We start from the raw sequence: 21944 nt of genomic DNA, 5'->3' as shown, positions 1-21944 counted from the left end.
TCTGGCTCCCGCTCTCTCCCAGATTCTAATGGCCCAGCAGAAGTAGTGACAGGCTCTTTAGGCACCGGCACGTCCTGTGGGTTGGTGCTGTGTGCTGGTGCCCCATCGTGGTAAGGGTTTGGGGGAGGGAGTGTGATGCTGGTTCACAGGAAGGGGCGATGCGGTTTCGCAGGTGTGGGGTGGAAGTGCGCCAGTGGCCTCAGGGGTGGGGGGGTGTCTTTTGGGGATGTGGAACGAATCAAGCGAGTTTCCCTTACTTTGTATGGGGAAACTCGCTTTGATATACGAGCACTTTGGTTTACGAGCATGCTTCTGGAACGAATTATGCTTGCAAACCAAGGTCCACTGTATTAAGAAAAGGATCTGTATCTAGAAGCTGTGATGGAAAAGGCTGACTTGATTTAGTGGCAATCATGAAAATATAGTTCAGAGAACCATGACTGAGAAATAGTTATACTAAGCTATATTCTATTCAAGGAGGACAGAGTAGGGGGAAAAAAAAAGGAGTGGTACAAGAGATTAAGTTCTTACCTTAATATCTTTTACAGTAGATAGGAATAGTATGCTGAACTGTAGGGTTGTTCATACCTGCTCACAAGCATTCTGCAGATGTCAATCATAGCTTTTCAGCTCCTCCTCCTCCCATGTTTCCGTTGCCCTCTTCAGTTTCTACCAAAGCTGGCAACAGCCCTAGAGGAAGAGGCAGGAAGAGGAGGGGTTTGGGGAATGCCCTGAAACCAAGTATCTGATTTGCTCAGATACTGTATATACTTAAATATAAGTCGATTCAAATATATGTTGAGACCCCCATTTTTCTCCCAAAAAAGGAGGAAAATGGCTGACTCAAATATAAGTCGGGTGGCTTAATATTTAAGTGCCCTGCCCTGTACCCAGCCCCCTTTCCTTCCTCCCAAACTCTCCCACCCTGTCCCCTCTCCTTCTTACCTCCTCTGCCGCTGGAATCCCTGCTGGTCCAGAGGTGTAGCGGGCAGGAGTGAGCTTTCCACGCTCCTGCACCGCTGCTAACATGGTCGGTCGCCGTTGCAAGTTCTGGCTTCAGCCGCTGAGCGGTGCCGAATGGGAGCACGCTTTGGCGCTGCTGGTCAGAACTAACTGGCTTCCTGAATGGTTCCTGTGAATTCTTGCGAGAATTTGCGGGAGCCATTCAGGAAGCCACTCAGGCAGAGGAGCAGCACCAAAGCGCGCTCAGTACCACTCAGCGGCAGAAGCTGGAACTTGCGGCGGCTACCGACTAGGTTAGCAGCGGGGCAGCATGGAAAGTTCGATCCTGCCCGCTACACCTCTGGACCACCAGGGATTCCAGTGGCAAAGGAGGTAAAATGGACAGGGCATGGAGGAGGAACAGGGTGAAGCTTGGCGGCCCAGCAGAGGCCTGCAATAAATCTGGGAGGGGGCGGATGTGTGTTGGATGCTGGCCTGAATATAAACCAGGACCCCCATATTTGGGCCAATTTTTTTTCCTCCAAAAATCCTGGTTTATATTCAAGTATATATGGTAAATATAAAACAATCACTGAATGAACCGTAATGCAAGAAAAACATTAACAGTAATACAAGAAAAACATTAACAAGCCTCTAAGGAGGAAACATGTCAAACAAGAACATTAAGAGCCTAAACAGTTATGGAGCTCAAAAATTCCTCACTTTTAAATATATACAGAGACTCTTCATAATCCCATAGTCTGACAGGAAAATCCTATCTGTGAATCTAGCCAGGAAGCTTAAGTCAGACAACAGGCTCATCCTATAATTGCTGGAAGGGTGTGGAGGGGAGTGGGGAATATTCAGCATACCATGCCTATCTACTGGAAAAGATATTATCAAGTAGCCTTGAACCTGTTTAAGCATAGTGCAATTCAGAAATACCAGATTAGATGATAAATCTTTTTACAGTGTAATAGGAATGGCTTGCTGAACCGTAGGGATATATCTAAGCAGTCCTCAAACTTTCAGGTAGGATAGAAGAACCTTGTAATACAAAGGATTCAAAGACAGCATCCTTCCGTGCTGCTACATCCATCCTGTAAAATTTGGTGAAAATATGAAGGGAGGATCAGGTTGTTGATCTACAAATCTCTTCAGGGGAAAATGCCTGAACTTCCGCCCAAGAGGAAGTGGCCACTCATCTTGTCAAATGAACTTTCAAGTAGACAGGCAGTTGCTTACTACAACCAATATAGACAGAGGATATAGCTCTACAAATCCATCTAGAAATGGCAGCCTTGAAGACGGGTCTGCCTCGTCTGATTGGTTAACTTGAAAGGATGATACACATTGGTTACTTCCAGATAATGTAATAGCACTCTTCTGTCGACCAAAACCTTTAAGGCCTTGACCTTTTCCTTGGACCCTATGGGGTGAAATGCTAGCAGTCTAACTTCTTAGTTGATATGGAATGCCTAAACAACCTTCAGTAAAAAGAAGGAAACCTAACAAAGTCACTCCTGCTCCGGAAAAATGGCACTCTATACAACAGGGTCTGTAATTCTTAGACTCTCCTGGCTGAAGTAATCGCCACCAAGATTGCTTTAACTGTCAGATCCATGAGGGAAGCTTCATTTAAGGGTTCAAAGGGGGCTCTGCTGAGTCCTTGTAAGAACACATTAAGATTCCAGGATGGAAACAGTGTTCAAATCAGAGGCCATAGTCTCAAAGCACCCTTCATGAACCTATGTCCGAATGGGCCACTAACGAAGCATTCTTCTCTTGGCCCCAGAAACAGGAGAGGCTTGCTACTTGAATTCTAAATGATGCCACCACCATTCTCTTGTCAAAGCCCTCCTGAATGAATGCCTGTATGGATTAGATGGGCCATTGCCTGGCTCTGTTCCTTGCAGCACCAGAGCTGTAATGTCTCCCCTGCACATAAATCGTTGTCAGCTTTTTGGCTTTAAGCAGAGTAGCAATGACTACTTCTGAGTACCATTTGTGGACTAGCGCTTCACACTCAAGAATCATGCTGTAAGATCAAAGCAACCAGATCTTCTAGGGCAATCTGTTCCTGCAAGAGCAAGGCTGGATGCACAAGGAGTCCAAGACTTTGTTCCTTTTGTAGATGAATGAGATCTGTAAACCACAGGCGCCTGGTCCAATCTGGTACCACAAGGACCACTGATCCTGTATGCAGAGATATGAGGTGGATCACGGCCAGTTATGGGCCACGGAGGAAACATGTACTGCAAGTTTAAGTCCTACAAAGCCCATTTCCCTTCCCTGTACAATTCTTTCTAGACACCCAACTTACTTACCTCTTAGGGCATCTTACACAATATTCCTCCTGACCAAGAAATCACTTTGCCTTCAGATTCCTCCAGATTACCTCCACCCACCCTAACCTGATCACCTAGACGTCAACTCAAAATGTGCCTTACAAGCCAAACATCGGCAATTCCAGTAATCACCGGCCAAGGGAGATAATAATTTTATTCTTATATATCACCAAAGCCATGATAGTTCGAGGTGGTTTACAACAAGAAGCGCTGGACAATCAGCGAAGAGGTTACAATTCAAAGTCATCAATACAATTTTACATAATGGATGAAGTGGAAAGCTATATAGTTCTTAAGGTTACTGGTTGAATTAGCAGAGCTATAAAAATTCTTAGTTTACAAATTGATTGAACAAACTCGTTTTTACCTTAGACCTCAACACAGACAAAACTCAATCTCTAGTCACCAATTCCTCACTCCGATCCCACAATATTGCGAGAAAAGCCAAGAAGCTCCACTAAATGCATGTCTAATCAATGTCTGATCAGTAAACAACAAAATCCCTCACATTCTAACCTCATATCCAAAAACAACTATGATATACTTCTCATCACTGAAACCTGGCTGACAGACAATAGAGTACAACTGGGACAACTCTGCCACAACAACTACCAAGCCTTCGTATCATCACATATAGGCAAAAAAGGAGGAGCTGCAGCCAGCAAAGCAAAGCTACATCTTCGAATCATAGACCAATCCACCTTTGAAGGCCTAGAATGCCTGACCTTCACTGACAGCCAAGCCAAAAAGAGCACTTTTGTCCTCAACAACAGAGCCTCATAGTCCCCGATGAGTACTCTAGAAAGCATATTGGCCCTTATAGGGAAACTGATCATTTCTCATCAGCGCATATGGATACTAGGAGACTTCAACCTTCCTGACTTCCCAATCCTTTCGGGCCAAGCTCTAGATTTTATCAACACCCTGTCTGACTTTGGCTTCACTCAGATTGTCAATCTGCCAACCCATTACTAGTAACATCCTGGATCTCATCTTTGTAATGAACAACTTTCCTACTAATGTCCACCACAATGAATCCATCATACCAATACCTTGGCCTGACCACAATCTCACCTCCATTAGCACTATATCCCTGAAGAAAGTCATTTCCCCAACTCTCTAGCATCTCCAAACCTATCTTAGACCCCTCTACAGTAAATCTCCCTACTTTTGAAGCAGGCCTAATTAATCTTACAAAACAATCCCAACAACCCTCATCGGCCTTGACAGACACCTGGAAGTCAGGAATCCATGAACTCTATGAAAACTTAGCATCAACTAAGCGACACAGAATACGCCCTAACAATTCCTCATCTCCTTGGTTCAATCACAAATTAAAGATACTGAAGAGTAACACACAAAAAGCAGAAAGAACCTGGTGCAAAACCAAACTAACTTCTGACCCGGAAAACACAGTCAAACACCTACAAACAAGCAAGAGCTAAAGAAAAATACTACACCCAACTAATCTTGAAATTTCCAACCGATTCAGGGGCATCTTCTCTTTAACCAGGAACTTCTTTTCATCAGCCCAATGTCCCACTAACAATCAGTTCATAGGAGTCCTTCACCTCCTTCTTCCAAGGGAAGCTAGAAAGAAAACAACCTCAATCTATCCGTATCTTCTTGCAGTTCCTCACTGAATTTTGCGCCAGTCCAACAAAACCAGTCAACATCCCTCAACCTCTTCAATGAAATCTCATCGGCAGAACTCAAAATTTGGAAATTCACCCTACCACCTCAGCTCATGACCCATGCTCCCACTCCCTTTTATATACAGTGAAAGGTCCTTTCCTCAAATCAATCCTTCCCTTAAACAATGCCTTATTGCATAAAGGGGAAGTTCCAACACCCTGGAAAGCTGCAGTGATCAAACCATTGCTGAAGAAACCCTCCCTAGATCCAGACACACCAAGCAACTTTTCGCATCAAAGCTCCTAGAAAAACACAGTACTCAACCAAATAACTACATTCATCAAGAACCAGAATGCCTTCTCCACCCACCAATATGAATTCAAGCGCTATCACAGCACCGAAACAGTACTCCTAGATTTAATGGATGACTGCTGGAGCTACATGGACAAAGGTCAGGATGTACTTCTCATCCAACTGGACTTGAGTGCAGCCTTTGACACGCTTGATCATTTAGATCCTACTATTAGACTATCTGAGATTTGGATCAAGAATACAGCACTTTCCTGGTTCTCATCCTTCTTGGACCAAAAGACAATTACACGCCCTTGCAAACTCGGTACTTTAAACTGAGAACTGCAAAATATGGATTACCCCAAGGTGTGCTTTTATCCCCACTTCTATTCAACATCTACATCAGACCAGGACTTGATATTGCAAAGAAGCATGGAATTACATTAGTGATTTCTATTCCGCCATTACCTTGCGGTATATACGGTCGTTTGAAGTACATTCAGATATTAGATGTATATAAGGAGTAGTTTGTACATTTTTTAAGTTGCTAATGATTAGAGAGTGTAGCAGGTGATGCTTGGGACAGTTCTGACTGTTAGATCGGATTTATGTGTTTATTGAATAGAAGGGGGGGGGGTTAAGGTTTTGCAGTCTGTGGTCGTGGTCAATAGATTGTAGATTTGGTGGTCCAGGGTTGCAGCTTGAGTGGCTATGAGGTTGTCATATAGTTTTTTTCGTTTGACTTTTTGGTTGGAGGGAGTGTGAATGGTGTGTGGGTTCTCCTGTGTCTGGTTGAGGTGGATTGAATTAGTCGATTGCTCCAATGGGTTGGACTGTTTCCATTTATGGCTTTAAATAGTAGGCAGTAGAATTTGAAGAGTACTCTCGCTTGTATTGGGAGCCAGTGAGAGTCGTGGTATGCCTCTGTGATGTGGTCGAATTTCTTCAGCAAGTAGATAAGTCTTAGGGCTGTGTTTTGTATTGTTTGTAGTTGTTTTATCATGGTTGCTGGGCAGGGGAGATATAATATGTTGCAGTAGTCTATTAGACCTAGGATTAAGGATTGTACTACGAGTTGGTATTGTTTTCTGTTGAAAAATTTTCAAATTTGCCTTAGGTTTCTCATGACTGCGAATGAGGTTTTTTTGTTTTGTTTTGTTGATTTGTGGCTGCATTGTACAGCCTCTGTCTATCAGCACTCCCAGGAGTTTTTAAGTGGGTTGAATATGGTATGTTATAGAGTTCATGACTAGGTTTATTATGGTTGGGGATTTTGTTATTTTCAAGTAGGATAAAGTTTGTTTTGTCAGGATTTAGTTTTAGTTTGTGGTCTTTCATCCATGTTGCTACTGTTTTAAGTGTTCTTTGTATTGTATCTGCCATGGAGGGTGCTGATCGAAAGGAAGGAGAATGGTGATGTCATCTGCATAGCTGTAGGAGGTCAGGCCTTGTTTGTCTAGGCAGGAGCCAAGGGAGGCAATGCATAGGTTGAAGAGTGTGGGAAATAGAGGTGATCCCTGGGTTACTCTGCATTGGTTGGCCATGGTTCGGATTTTTCTTTGTTTGTTTTAACTCTAAGTTCTGGATTGAAGGAAACCTTTAAACCATTATAGTACCTTACCACCAAATCCTATTGAGTCTAGTATTTGTAGAAGAATGTCATGGTCTACCAGTTCAAAGGCTGCAGAGAGATCTAGTTGGATAATCAGCATTTTTTTGCCTGTGCTGAGGTTTTGTCTAGCAGTGTTCATGAGTGAACCTAGTAGGGTCTCGGTGCTGTGGTTGATTCTGAAGCCAGACTGTGTTGGGTGGATTAAGTTGTGGTTTTCTAGGTATATGTTTAGGAGTTTGGCTACGAGGTCTTCCATTAGCTTGACATACAGTGGAATTGAGGCTATCGGTCTGTAGTTGGATGGTTGGTCTATGGAAGGGTCTCAAAGTCCCTCCTTGAGGGCTGCAATCCAGTCGGGTTTTCAAGATTTCCCCAATGAATATGCATGAGATCTATGTGCATGCACTGCTTTCAATGCATATTCATTGGGGAAATCCTGAAAACCCGACTGGATTGCGGCCCTCGAGGAGGGACTTTGAGATCCCTGGTCTATGGGATCTTTTAGGATCGGAGTGATGATGATTTCGCTGAGGTCTTGTGGGAAAAGGCCATCAGTGAGTAAAGTTTGCATCCATTGCAAGAGCAGGATGCGAAATAGTGTACTGAAGGTTTTCAATAGGTATGGGGGGCAGTGGTTGAGGTCACAGGCTGTGTGGCTGTATTTATTGTAGAGTTTCTTGAGATCTGACCATTGTATGGGTGAGAAGTGGGACCATGTTCTGCCGCTGCAACTGCTTCGTTCTCTGTGGGGGGTGTCGTGATCTCTTCTAGGTGCATAGGTGTTCCATTGAAAGTGGGTCCGATAGTTGCGATTTTGTCTTTGAAGAATGTTGCTAAGAGGGTGGCTGTGGGTGTGGGGGAGTTGTTACTTGTCAGGTAGGGTTTAGTGTCCGAGTTCTTTTAGTAGTTGGAATAATTTCTTTGTGTCTTGGGATTCTTCTTCTATTTGCTTTGTGTAGTATATTTTTCTTTTAGTTTTTGTTTGTATTTTTGTTTCAGTTTTCTCCATGCTGTTTTTGTGGAGTCTTGACTGCTTTTCCTCCATTTTCTTTCTAGTTGTCTGCATTGTCTTTTTAGTAGGAGTAGTTCATTGTCGAACCATTTGTCAGATTTTCTATAGATTCTGGTTTTGGTTTGTTCTGGGGCTAGCTCATCTAGGGTTGCTGTACTTAGATGGCTCCATTGTGGGATTAAGTTTTTGGGGTTATAGTCTTGGATTATGGCGTCTGTTTTTGTCCAGAATTTGGTGGGGGGGTCAATGTGCTTACGTAAGTTGTAGGTTATTTTTTGTGTGATTGGTTTGCTATTGTTTTTGGTCCAGTTGATATTAAAGGAGTATGTATAGTGATCTGACCAGAAGGAACGGTACCGGTTTCCATTTGATGTGTGAATCTCTGGTTGTGTGGGTTGTTGGGACATGTAAGCTGCAATGTCAAATTGGTGACCTTTTTCATGTGTGGCTTGAGGGTCTAATATCTTTTATGTTAGGGCCTCGACGTAAGATAGTAAGATTTCTACTTGTTTGGAGGCTTGGTTTTTGAGGTAGAGGTTTAGATATCCTAGGATTAAGTTACAAGTTGTCGTTAATGAGTTTCGGTATATAAATTCTTCGAACTTTGGTTTTGCTATGTTCCAGTTTCCTGGTGTTATGTAGCAGAGCATGCAGTTTAGGGTACCTTTGAGTGAAGTGCTTGAGATTTGACACGCTAGTAAATCCATGTATGGGATAGTAATTTTGTTTTTTATTTTTAGGTCTAATGTGTTTCTGGCTATGATGGCAATTCTTCCTCCTCTTATTTTCTCCGCATACTACTATCATTTTGTATCCCTTTGGGCAGACTTCCATTTTTCTGGGGTCTGATTCCGAAGTAAGCCAGGTTTCTGTGAGGAAGAGGCAGTCTAGATTTTCCCTTTCTATCCAGTCTTTTATGTGCTCTGTCTTGGAGCCTATGGCTCTTATGTTTAAGTATATACATGTGAGATTGGTGTAGTTTGTTGGAGCGCTATGAGTTGTTTTCGGGTAGATGAGTGATCTTTGGTGAGGTTCTGTTTTGGTCTTGTAGGGGTTTGTCGGTCTTCTTCTTATTTGTGTGTTGGTATGGTAGGTATAGGTCTGGTAGTTTGTGTTTCTGTCTGTTGTGATTCGTTGGGATATAAAGCTTTTAGATACACATTGTGATGGAATTTTCAAGTGATAATGTATTATGATAGTTTGTATTTAATTTACACTTGATGTATGTATTAAAATGAATAAAGATTTGGGAAAAAAAAAAAAATTCGATATAATCGTTTATCAATGGATTTCTAGGCAAGTGGAGAAAAAGGACATTTTGCCTCAGAAACCGCTCCAAATGCACAGAATTGAAGATCTTCGGAGTGCTAGCCAGCCAGAGACCAACAACAACCTCCCCCCCTACAGATCATCTGCCATGCGGTTGGGGGCGAGAAAAGCTGAAGGGGTGGAGCATGTGTTCAGAAAACATGTGGATTTCCGCAACACCCGAACTACGGGTTGGGTTTGAACACCTAGCGTATGGAATCCGGAATGGATGCAACAGAAAGACCTTTATGTATACTCAGGAGATTGGTGGCGGAGGGAGATAGGATATATTTAAAATACTTCCATGGAATAAATTCAATTGAGAGGCCTGCCTGCTGTGAAAAGAAGATACTGAATGAAGAGAAAAAGGATGAAGGTTGAAAAGGAGACAGTCTCAGGAGTACTCTAATGAACTATTTATGTACTGTAAGTGTGGTAGACATATGGAATGGACTTTCTTTAGATGTTTTGGAGATAAAGACTATCTGAATTCAAGAAAGCATGGAACAAGAATAGGATCCATATGAAAAACGATTGTAGAGCTTAGTAGTGGATGTTCAACCTGAATAAGCCTCAGAGTCCCATTTTAAAGAATGAACTCAACAGCCCAGTTACCAAATAACCTACCATGCATCCTCTCATGACAATTTACAAACTTCCTTTAAAGTCACATATTGCTCACTCCTCGAAGAATTGTGGAATACATTATCATGAGAAAGAAATATCTGTGTAAAAAGCCACTGAAACAAACTGCTTGCATTTACCTGCCATTCTGTTGATTCCACCAAAGCCCATATTCATTCCTTCCATTGCACCAAATCCACCTGCTTCAAAATAAAAGAATAATCAGAAAAATGCTTACTGAAGACTGCATCAAAATAAAGCACATTTAACAATTATACAAAAAGAAAAATACAGAGCAAGTTAAAACTGTATGCTAAAGGCACTGCAAAGGAAAGATTAGGTTCTTACCTTGGTAATCTTCTCTTGTAAACTCCCTCACTCTATAACGGAACACTCAGGTAGTCAATCCCATCTTGCAAGTTCTCTTGTAGGAAGCTCTTGAAGGGTGAACAACCTGTCCTTATCTACCAAGTCTATCCCCTTGAGTACCTTGAATGTTTCGATCATGTCCCCTCTCAATCTCCTCTGTTCAAGGGAGAAGAGACCCAGTTTCTCTAATCTTTCTCTGTACGGCAGCTCCTCCAACCCCTTAACCATCTTAGACGCTCTTCTCTGGACCTTTTTGAGTAGCACCGTGTCCTTCTTCATGTATGGCGACCAGTGCTGAACGCAGTACTCCAGGTGAGGGCATACCATGGCCCGGTACAGCGGCATGATAACCTTCTCCGACCTATTCGTGATCCCCTTCTTTTTCATTCCTAGCATTCTGTTCGCCTTTTGCTGCCGCTGCACATTGCATGAACAGCTTCATCGACTTGTCGATCAGAACTCTCAAGTCCCTTTCCTGGGAGATCTCTCCAAGTACCGTCCCGGACATCCTGTATTCATAGAAACATAGAAATAGACGGCAGATAAAGGCCACGGCCCATCTAGTCTGCCCACCCCAATGACCCTCCCCTACCTTTCTCTGAATAGATCCCACGTGTCTAACCCATTTGGCCTTAAAATCAGGCACGCTGCTGGCCTCAATAACCTGAAGTGGAAGACTATTCCAGCGATCAACCACCCTTTCAGTGAAAAAGAATTTCCTGGTGTCCCCGTGTAGTTTCCCGCCCCTGATTTTCCACGGATGCCCCCTTGTTGCCGCAGGACCCTTGAAAAAGAAGATATCTTCTTCCACCTCGATGCGGCCCATGAGATACTTGAATGTCTCGATCATGTCACCCCTCTCTCTGCGTTTCTCGAGTGAGTACAGCTGCAACTTATCCAGCCGTTCCTCGTACGGGAGATCCTTGAGTCCCGAAACCATCCGGGTGGCCATTCTCTGGACCGACTCCAGTCTCAGCACATCCTTACGGTAATGCGGCCTCCAGAATTGCACAAAGTATTCCAGGTGGGGCCTCACCATGGATCTATACAATGGCATAATGACTTCAGGCTTACGGCTGACAAAACTCCTGTGTATGCAACCTATGATTTGCCTTGCCTTGGATGAAGCTTGCTCCACTTGATTGGCAGTCTTCATATTCTCACTGACGATCATCCCTAAGTCTTGTTCTGCTGCAGTTCTTGTTAGGATCTCGCCATTAAGGGTGTAAGTCTTGCATGAATTTTGGCTGCCCAGGTGCATGACTTTGCATTTTTTGGCATTGAAGCTGAGTTGCCAGGATCTAGACCAGCGCTCCAGTAGGAGTAGGTCGTGCATCATGTTGTCGGACATTGAATTTATGTCTGTTGTGCTTTTGCCCACTACATTGCTTAGTTTGGCGTCATCAGCGAATAATGTTATTTTACCTCGCAGCCCTTCTGCCAAGTCTCTTATAAAGATGTTGAATAGGATCGGGCCCAGGACCGAGCCCTGCTGCACTCCACTGATTACCTCCGTCATTTCGGAGGGGGTGCCGTTCACCACTCCTACCTCCAAGCTAATTCCCAACCCATTTCGTCAATGTGTCGCCCAATCCTATAGAACTCATCTTGCTCAGCAACCTGCGGTGTGGTACGCTATCAAACACTTTACTGAAGTCCAGGTATACGATGTCCAGGGACTCCCCAACATCCAGCTTCCTCGTCACCCAGTCAAAGAAGCTGATCAGGTTAGATTGGCAGGATCTCCGCTTAGTAAATCCATGTTGACGGGGATCCCGTAGATTCTCCTCGTTCAGGATCGTATCCAATTGGCGTTTGATTAGAGTTTCCATTAGTTTGCACACTATTGATGTGAGACTCACCGGTCTGTAGTTTGCTGTCTCCATCTTGGAGCCTTTCTTGTGGAGTGGAATGACGTTAGCCGTCTTCCAGTCCAACGGGACTAAGGGAGAGATTGAAGAGCGCAGATAGCGGTTCCGCCAAGACATCACACAACTCCCTGAGCATGAGATTTTTGTTACCGACATGCATCACTTTGCATTTATCCACATTGAATCTCATCTGCCATGTCGATGCCCATTCCTCGAGCCTGATTATGTCACGTTGCAAATCTTCGCAATACCCCTGCATCTTCACTACTCTGAACAGCTTTGTATCGTCTGCAAATTTAATCACCTCGCTCGTCGTACCTATGTCCAGATCATTTATGAAGATGTTGAAGAGCACGGGTCCAAGCACCGAGCCCTGCGGCACCCCACTAATGACGCTCTTCCAGTCCGAGTATTGTCCATTTACCCCCACTCTGTTTTCTATGATCCAGCCAGTTTGTAATCCATGTGAGTATTTCACCCTCGATTCCATGGCTCACAATTTTACGAAGTAGTCGTTCATGCGGAACCTTGTCAAACGCCTTCTGAAAGTCCAGATATACAATGTCGACCGGGTTGCCATTGTTTATCTGCCTATTTACTCCCTCGAACAAGTGTAGCAAGTTTGTTAAACAAGATCTGCCCTTGCTGAAACCGTGCTGGCTGGTCTTCATCAGACCATGCCGTCAAGGTGATCAATGATGCAGTCCTTTATCAGCGCCTCTACCATCTTTATCGGTACCAAGGTCAGACTTACCAGTCTGTAGTTTCCCGGGTCTCCCTTCAAACCTTTTTTGAGATCGACTTAACATTTACCATCTTTCAGTCCTCCGGAATCTTTCCCTATTTGATCGACAGATTGGCTATTAGTTAAAGCAGTTCAGCTATGGTCCCTTTCAGTTCCTTGATGACTCTTGGATGGATGCCATCCAGTCCTGGGGATTTATCGCTTTTAAGCCTATCAATCTGCCTGTATACCTCTTCTAAACTGACTGTTAACCCTGTCAGTTTCCCGTTTTCACTTCCAGCATATAGCCTGATTGGTTCCGGTATGCTGTGTAGAATCTCTTCAGTAAATAATAATAATAATAATAACAGTTTATATACCGAAATACCGTTAAGTTCTATGCGGTTTACAAAAGATTAGTGGAGTACAAGTTGAGTTGACGTACAGACGCAAAAAAAACGTGTTCAGTCTGCCGGCTATTGCTTTGTCCTCCTTTAGTGCTCCCTTTATTCCTTGATCATCCAACGGTCCCACCGCTTCGTTCGCGGGTCGTTTCCCTTTAATATATCGAAAGAACGGCTTGAGGTTTTTCGCTTCCTTGGCTTTTTTTTCCTCATAGTCTCTTTTGGCTCCTTTTACTGCCTTATGGCACCTGCGTTGATGTTGTTTGTGCTTATTCCAGTTTTCGTCCGTTTTTTATCTTTTCCACTCCTTAAATGAGTTTTTTTTGTTTCTGATTAGGTTCTTACCTCTGCTAATCTTCTTTCTTGTAAATCCCCCCTTTATGCTGGGAACAGGTAGGAAGTAGTGTTCCCGAGGTTGCCAAGGGCACAGTACTACTCGAAAGGGTCCAGAGAAGAGCGACTAAGATGGTTAAGGGTTTGGAGGAGCTGCTGTACAGTGAAAGATTAGAGAAACTGGGCTTCTTCTCCTACGAACAGAGGAGATTGAGAGGGGACATGATCGAAACATTCAAGATAATGAAGAGAATATACTTAGTAGATAAAGACCCTCTCCAAGATAGAGACAACAAGAGGGTACTCTCTAAACTTAAAAGGGTATAGATTCCGTACAAACGTAAGGAAGTTCTTCTTCACCCAGAGAGTGGTAGAAAACTGGAATGCTGTTATAGGGGAAAGCACCCTTCAGGGATTTAAGTCAAAGTTAGACAAGTTCCTGCTGAACCAGGTAACGCTAGTCTCAGTTAGGGCACTGGTCTTTGACCTAAGAGCCGCCGCATGAGTGGACTGCTGGGCACGATGGACCACTGGTCTGACCCAGCAGCAGCAATTCTTATGTTCTTAGAAGAGGCTTGAGAACACAAAGCCATGCTAAGTGAATCTCCAGAAAGGCCTGACTTCACAGCGGGGAAATCCCCAGTGCCTGTGGTGGTAAGGGAATCCCAGACATCCCCCCTTCGTGGCTGCCGGGGCACCCCCTTTACTGGCCAGCACAGCTGCATGAAAGGTCAACCCAGCAGAGCTTTCCCCCTTGAACAGCTGCAAACAAAAATGCAAACGCCGGCATCAGTGAGGCCTCAGTGGGAGCAGACATAGCCATTTCTTCGGCCGAGAAGTGCTCACTGCAAACCACCACACAAAAGGCCTCAAATACAAAAAACCTGGTAGGAAGGGAAGCACAAATTAAAACTTCCCTACAAACTGGCATTATTATTATTTTTTTAATAACAATTTAAACTCGCAGACCCCATAGACTCTCTAAGCTGTAGTCAATGCCCAAAGGCAGAGGCGTATAGCTGAGGCACCACTAACAAAAAAATTAAGGGGAAGTGGGGGAATGAGGGGAAGGACTCAGCCACCTAAGTGTTATTAAAGAATTGACAATTTTGCATGAGGTAAAAAACTCTTTATAGTTTATAAATCTTTCCTTTTGGCTAAATCTTAATAATAATATTGTCATTTATAGCTAAAGAGACATGTGATCAAGAAACTGTTTTATTTTACTTTTGTGATTATGATAGACATACTGAGGGCCTCAAAATAGTACCTGGCGGGCCGCATGTGGCCCCCGGGCCGCGTGTTTGAGACCACTGCTCTAAAGTGTCTCACACAAAGTTCAATCCGGCACCAAACAGGGACAAGAAGGCCACTAAACAACTTCCAACAGGCCTACATTATTTTCAGGGAAGACTGGCACAGCTTACCATACCTGCTAAGACTGAGAACAGACTGTTTAGACTAGAGCAGGGATCTCAAAGTCCCTCCTTGAGGGCCGCAAACCAGTCGGGTTTTTAGGATTTCCCCAATGAATATGCACTGAAAGCAGTGCATACACATAGATCTCATGCATATTCATTGGGGAAATCCTGAAAACCTGACTGGAATGCAGCCCTCGAGGAGGGACTTTGAGACCCCTGGACTAGAGGGAAGCACAGCTATTAGTATTACAGCCAAAGTTTTGTCTCAGTCTCCATCTGCTGCTCATGGTGAGCTATTACCCATCGGTGAACTGTACCGGTTTGGAGAGATACTAAAGAAGCAGTAATTAATAGTATCAAAAGCAGCAGGCAGTTCAAGAAGGATGAGGACAGAGTAAAGGCCCTTAAATCTGGCCAAGAACAGGTCATTGCAGACTTTGGTTAAGGGCAGTCTCTGTGACATAGGGGGTGAAAGCCTAGGATCAAGAGTTTGTCGAGATAAAAGGGAGTCAAAGCAGAGACTGAGAACAGCACGCTCAAATAGCTCCTTAGTAACTAGTCCTGATTAACATGTGGTACGTGGCTAAATACACAAACACATATACCTTCCACAGATACTGCTGTATTTTAACAAAACATGCCTAGAAAAGCTTACCTCCTCCCATTCTATTCATTCCTCCAAAGCCTGGACCATCCATTCCCATACCTTAAAAGAGAACATGATCATTAAAAAAAAACAAAAAAAACCCACAATTATAATTCACCTTACTATAATTTATGTTTCACTTTACTATGTCAGTTGATTTTTTATGTAGAAAAATACCTGAATCATACCAATCATTATGAAACCACACAAAGTTGAAAAATGATGAATTTACCTCCTGAACCCATGCTTCCCATTCCACTTCCCATGCTCAACTGAGTTGCACTAATGGGATGTCCACCTGGTCCAAGTCCCATTCCAACACCACCAAGTCCACCTTAAATAAAAACAAATTGATACTGGGAGTCAGCATAATTTGACATGTTACTTAATATCAAAATGAAACAAACCACCGATACAAAGTGCTGAAAATGACTCATTTGAAGCAGAGCATGGTTATCTCCAATCTGGCAGATCCTAGCTAATCTTCTTTTGACAGTACAATGCAAGCTATCCAACATTTTAATGCTTTTCTGTTACTGCTAGAAGATACCAAATTAAAGCTTTTCCCGCAATGCTGCCTATTATAAAACAATTGCCAAGTGGTCCTACAAGCATAAGCTGGGGTATTGCATTTCTAGGAAAAAATTAGTTTTAGTAGTCCAATGGACTTGAAATGGACCTTCAACAGAAATTTCAGATGAATCCCTCAAAAATTAAATTGCTTTGGATTAGACCTAGATTAGAAACACTCCCTGTGCACTGAACAACTTGATTTTACTTCTAGAGTATTGGGTATTATTCTGGATTCTTCTCTTACTTTTGGTGACTAAATAGATTCTTTGCCAAAGAAATTTTTTTTTTCAGTCTGTGTATGTTGAGGAAAGTTAGGTCACTATTTTATCAGGATCAATACTTACTAATGGTACAGTCCACTGTGCTTGCTCAGTTGGACTATTGCAACTCTGTTTATTTGGGTATTAAACAGGGAAATTTAGATCGTCTCCAGTTGATACAGAATAACTTATTTTTGGAAAGAGAAAGTATGATCACGTATCTCCACTGTTGAGAAAACTCCATTGGCTTCCGCTCCATCATAGGATACAGTTCAAGTGTGCACGTGTTTTTAATTTCTTTAAGGAATATTTGATCCCTCTTAGTTGGAATTCTTTTAAATCTTGTTACTCAAGAATTACAACAATTTATAAATTAGGATTTCCTTCTTCAAAAGGATTTAAATGCACTGGGAAGCTGAGTAAGCACAGTTACTTACCGTAACAGGTGTTATCCAGGGACAGCAGGCAGCTATTCTCACATATGGGTGACATCATCGACGGAGCCTGGATGCGGACGCCTCACAAGCAGACTTGCTTGAAGAAACTCGAAGTTTCGACTCGCCCGCACCGCGCATGCGCAAGTGCCTTCCCGCCCAGACCAGAGCACGTCTCCTCAGTTCAGATAGCTAGCAGAGAAAGCCAACCAGGGGAGGTGGGTGGGTTGTGAGAATAGCTGCCTGCTGTCCCTGGATAACACCTGTTACGGTAAGTAACTGTGCTTTATCCCAGGACAAGCAGGCAGGTATTCTCACATATGGGTGACCTCCAAGCTAATCAGAATGGGATGGTTGGAGTGTTGGCAATTTAGGAGAATAAATTTTGTAATACCGTTTGGCTAAACTGTCCATCCCATCTGGAGAAAGTATCCAGACAATAGTGAGAAGTGAAGGTATGAACCGAGGACCAAGTGGCAGCCTTACAAATTTCCTCAATAGGTGTAGATCTGAGGAAAGCTACTGAAGTTGCCATAGCTCTGACTTTATGGGCTGTGACTTTACTGTGAAGGGGTAATCCAGCCTGGGCATAGCAGAATCAGATACAAGCCGCCATCCAGTTGGAGATGGTATGTTTAGAAATAGGATGGCCCAACTTATTTGGATCGAAGGAAACAAAAAGTTGATGAGCAGTTCTGTGTGGTTTGGTACGTTCCAAGTAGAAGGCCAAAGCACGTTTACAATCCAAAGTATGAAGAGCTGATTCTCCAGGATGAGAATGAGGCTTTGGAAAAAACACTGGAAGAACAATGGTTTGGTTGAGATGAAATTCAGAGACCACTTTAGGGAGGAATTTAGGATGAGTACGAAGAACCAATTTGTCATGATTTACTCGTCGAGCAGAAGTCAGGGCTATGAGAAACACCACTTTCCAAGTGAGATACTTCAGATGAGCCTTATCAATTGGTTCAAATGGAGGCTTCATTAGTTGAGTAAGGACAACATTGAGGTCCCAAACCACAGGAGGGGGTTTGAGAGGAGGTTTGACATTGAAAAGTCCTTTCATGAATCTGGAAACCACCAGATGAGCAGAGAGGGGTTTCCCTTCAATAGGCTGATGGAAAGCCGCAATTGCACTGAGATGGACTCAGATAGATGTAGACTTGAGGACAGAATTGAATAAGTATAAAAGATAGTCCAAATAAGATGATAAGGAGGAATGCTGAGGCTCCTTATGATGAGAAAAACACCATGTAGAAAATCTAGTCCATTTATGGTGATAGCATTGTCTAGTGGTAAGCTTTCTAAAAGCCTCTAAAATGTCTCTTACAGATTGAGAAAACTGAAGAGGTGTTATGTTGAGAGATACCAACCTGTCAGGTGTAGAGACTGCAGGTTGGGATGAAGCAGAGATCCTTGACTCTGTATAAGCAGAGAATGAAAAACTGGTAGAAGGTATGGCTCCCTGCTGCTGAGTTGAAGTAGAACGGAGTACCAAGGTTGTCTCGGCCACCGAGGAGCGATTAGAATCATGGTGGCATGATCATTCTTCAACTTGACCAGAGTCTTGAGAATGAGAGGGAATGGAGGGAATGTGTAGAGGAAGAGATTCTTCCATTCCAGAAGAAAAGCATCTGCCTCGAGGCAATGAGGAGAGTATATCCTGGAGCAAAACTGAGGCAGTTTGTAGTTGTGGGGAGCTGCAAAGAGGCCTATCAGAGGCGTTCCCCACTGTGAAAAAATGTGATGAAGAGGCGAAGAATGGCGTGTCCATTCATGAGGTTGCAGTAGACGACTCAAGTTGTCCGCCAAGCAATTCTGTAGACAGCTTTGAGGAAGGTGTTGTGATGGATTGCCCAGTCCCAAACCTTCAGAGCTTCTTGACAAAGGGAGGCAGATCCTGCCCCTCCCTGTTTGTTGACATAATACATGGCGACTTGGTTGTCCGTCTGAATGAGGACTACTTTGTCGTGAAGCAGATGTTGAAAAGCATGGAGAGCTCTGAGGATCGCTCTGAGTTCCAACAGATTGATACGACACTGACGATCCGTACTGGTCCAGAGGCCTTGAGTACGGAGACCATCGAGATGCGCGCCCCAAGCGTAGGTCGAAGAGTCAGTTGTGAGGACCTTCTGATGAGGGGGCGTTTGAAAAAGCAACACTCTGGAAAGATTGGAAGAGAGCATCCACCAACGGAGAGACTGCTTCAAAGAACGAGTGACTGTGATGTGTCGAGAAAGTGGATCGCAAACCTGCGTCCATTGAGATGCCAGGGTTCACTGAGGAATTCTGAGGTGAAGTCTGGCAAAAGGAGTCATGTGTACTGTGGAGGCCATGTGACCTAGGAGTACCATCATGTGTCTCGCTGAGATGGAAGATCGGGAAGACACTGTATGACAGAGTTGAAGTAGAGCTTCCAGATGTTGCTGTGGAAGGAATGCTCTGAGTTGGACAGTGTCCAGAACAGTTCCAATGAATTGTAGAGTCTAGGAGGGTTGAAACTGAGATTTGGGAAAATTGATCTCGAATCCCAAACTTTGTAGGAACCAGGTAGTCTGTTGGGTCGCTACAATAACCCCTTGAGACGTGGAATCTTTGATGAGCCAGTCGTCGAGGTAAGGAAACACCTGAAGACCATGATTCCTTAGAGCTGCTGCTACCACTACCAGGCACTTGGTGAATACTCTGGGAGACAAGGCCAGGCCAGGCCGAATGGTAGTACTCTGTATTGGTAATGCAGATTCCCCACCCGAAATCTGAGGTACTGACGGGAGGCCGGATGAATGGGGATATGAGTGTAGGCCTCCTTGAGATCCAGAGAGCATAACCAGTCGTTCTGCTCGAGAAGGGGATAAAGGGATGCCAGGGACAACATTCAAAATTTTTCTTTGACTAGAAATTTGTTGAGAGCCCTGAGATCCAAAATGGGTTGCAGATTGCCCGTCTTCTTTGGAACAAGGAAGTAACAGGAGTAAAAACCCCTGTTCTGCTGCTCCAAGGGGACTGGTTCGATGGCATGGAGACAAAGCAGAGCTTGAGCTTCCTGAAGAAGAAGGGCGGTCTGGGAAGGATTGGAAGGATACTCTCTTGGAGGAAGGTCTGGAGGAACCTGAGTGAAATGAAGAGTATCCTTCCCTGATGATGGTAAGTACCCAGAGGTCAGATGTAATTGTCGTCCATCGATGGCAAACAAAAAAAATGGAGACGACCTCCTATAGGGGAAAAAGAAGGCAGAGTCAGAACGGTGGAGGTTATGCTCTGTTTTAAGCAATCAAAAAGGCTGAGGAGCCTTAGGTGCAGCAGAAGGCTGAGGTTTTTGTTGCTTCTGAGGCTGCTGTTTCTTAACAGGAGGGTGAGTATAAGGAGCCGGCTTCGGAGCAAAATGCCATTGATAGATAAGAGCAGGGCGTATAGGTTTAGCAGAAGCTGGCTTTGGCTTGGGTCTGACAATAGACGCAAAGGATTTTTTATGTTCAGACAATTTCTTGGTGGCTGCCTCAATAGATTCATTAATGAGGTCATTGCCCTCACAAGGAATATTAGCTAAGCGGTCTTAAAGATTAGGGTCCATGTCAATGGTACGAAGCCAGGCAAGACGACGCATAGCTACAGAGCAAGCAGCTGCTCGAGCAGACAACTCGAAGGCATCATAAGATGACTGGAGGAGATGCAAACGTAGTTGAGATAAAGAAGCAAGGACTTCTTGAAATTCAAAGTGCATCTGAGTATCCAAATAATTCAAGAACTTTGGTAGTAGAGAAATGAGGAACTCAAAATAAGTAATAAAATGGAAATTATAATTGAGGACTTTAGAGGACATCATAGCATTCTGATAGATGTGACGTCCAAACTTGTCCATAGTTTATCCTTCCCTGCCAGGAGGAACGGTGGCATAAACCTTGGAAGGATGTGACCTCTTCAAGGAGGACTCGACAAGCAGGGATTGATTAGATAACTGTGAGTTGTCAAAACCTTTGCGATGCACAGTTTTATACCTAGAGTCCAACTTTCCTGGAACAGCTGGTATGGTATAAGGTGTTCCCAGGCATCAACCAAAAGTCTGATTCAAAAGCTTATGAAGAGGAAGCTTAAGTGACTCTGCCGGAGGTTGAGGGAGATGCATGACTTCGAGATACTCCTTAGGGTATTTAGAGCCAGTGTCTAATTGAAGATCCAAGTCCACAGCCATCTAACGAAGGAAAGATGAGAGAGATAGCTGATCCGCCAATGCTTTGCCTTGAGAAGGACTCTAGGACGTCGAGGAAGCTTGAGTCGAAGATGAAGCCTCGGCAGGAAAAAAGGCATCAAAAGAACATGGTGACTTGGACGACACAATCGAAACCGGGACATCCTCGAATCCGGCATTGGAAACCTCGAACGAGGAGTTGGTGGTCTAGTCGAAGTTGGGGTAGATCGAGGCTTAGTTGAAGAAGGTCATTCTTTAGAAGAACTATGCCTGGAAGGATGCCTCGATCATCGGTGAGAACTGTGCTTGGAATCAGATCTCGAGGATTGAGATTTCACGTCGGAGATGGAAGCAGCCGATGCTATCAAACAATGGATAGGACTGGAGGCTGTAGATCGAAACTCCAGAGGCTTAATGGAGGAACCTCAATACACTCCCAAAGACTCTGCTCCTTGTATAGTATGAGGATTCCTACCGAGGAACTCGCAAAGAATCTGCTCCTTGCTTCACGTGCTTGGATACCAGACCAGACACTCGCAGAGACTCTGCTCCCTGCAAAGAGTGTGTAAGCTCAGACTGAGGCAAAGGAAGCAGCTTGACCTCATGGGAGTCTGCTGAATGCCCAAGCCCCATATTTGTAAGGAACTGAATAAACTGCTTCTCTAACATGGTCTGAAAATAAGCCGGCAAGGATGGATCCGCGTCTGAAACCGGACCACCTGCTTTGGCTGGAGGTTCCTTCGAGATAGTGTGAGTGTGCTTCGACCTGGGAGTCTTAGGCACTTTAATCACCACCAGTGGAACTGACTGCTGAGCTATCTGACCTGAGGAAACAGGGAAAGATACAGCAGATGTCGAAGAAAGAGCCGCTGCAAACAACGAAGGTCTGATGAGGCTCGAGGTGGAAGCAGTAGGAGCAGGAGGAATCTTGGTAGGAGTCGAGGCCGAGGA

At 44.0% G+C, this 21944-nt stretch overlaps 1 protein-coding gene across 5 annotated transcripts in view; it reads right to left on the bottom strand.

Moving 5' to 3' along the window:
* Nucleotides 1-21944, bottom strand: part of MYEF2 (myelin expression factor 2) — a 222122-nt gene that overhangs the window by 97631 nt on the left and 102547 nt on the right. For 4 of the 5 annotated variants that reach the window (XM_033920385.1, XM_033920386.1, XM_033920383.1 and 1 more), the window contains exons 10-12: nt 15773-15874; nt 15550-15600; nt 9913-9975 (exon numbers count right to left, since the gene is read on the bottom strand). In XM_033920385.1, coding sequence (XP_033776276.1) covers nt 9913-9975; nt 15550-15600; nt 15773-15874 — 216 coding nt within the window. The remainder of the gene's footprint in view (nt 1-9912; nt 9976-15549; nt 15601-15772; nt 15875-21944) is intronic. The other variant, XM_033920384.1, reaches the window with a different exon arrangement.

The sequence above is a fragment of the Geotrypetes seraphini genome, chromosome 14 (assembly GCF_902459505.1).
Source record: "Geotrypetes seraphini chromosome 14, aGeoSer1.1, whole genome shotgun sequence".
In the NCBI taxonomy this organism is placed as follows: domain Eukaryota; kingdom Metazoa; phylum Chordata; class Amphibia; order Gymnophiona; family Dermophiidae; genus Geotrypetes; species Geotrypetes seraphini.
The sequence above is the reverse complement of the archived record's forward strand: the minus strand, read 5'-3'. Positions and strand labels throughout refer to the sequence as shown.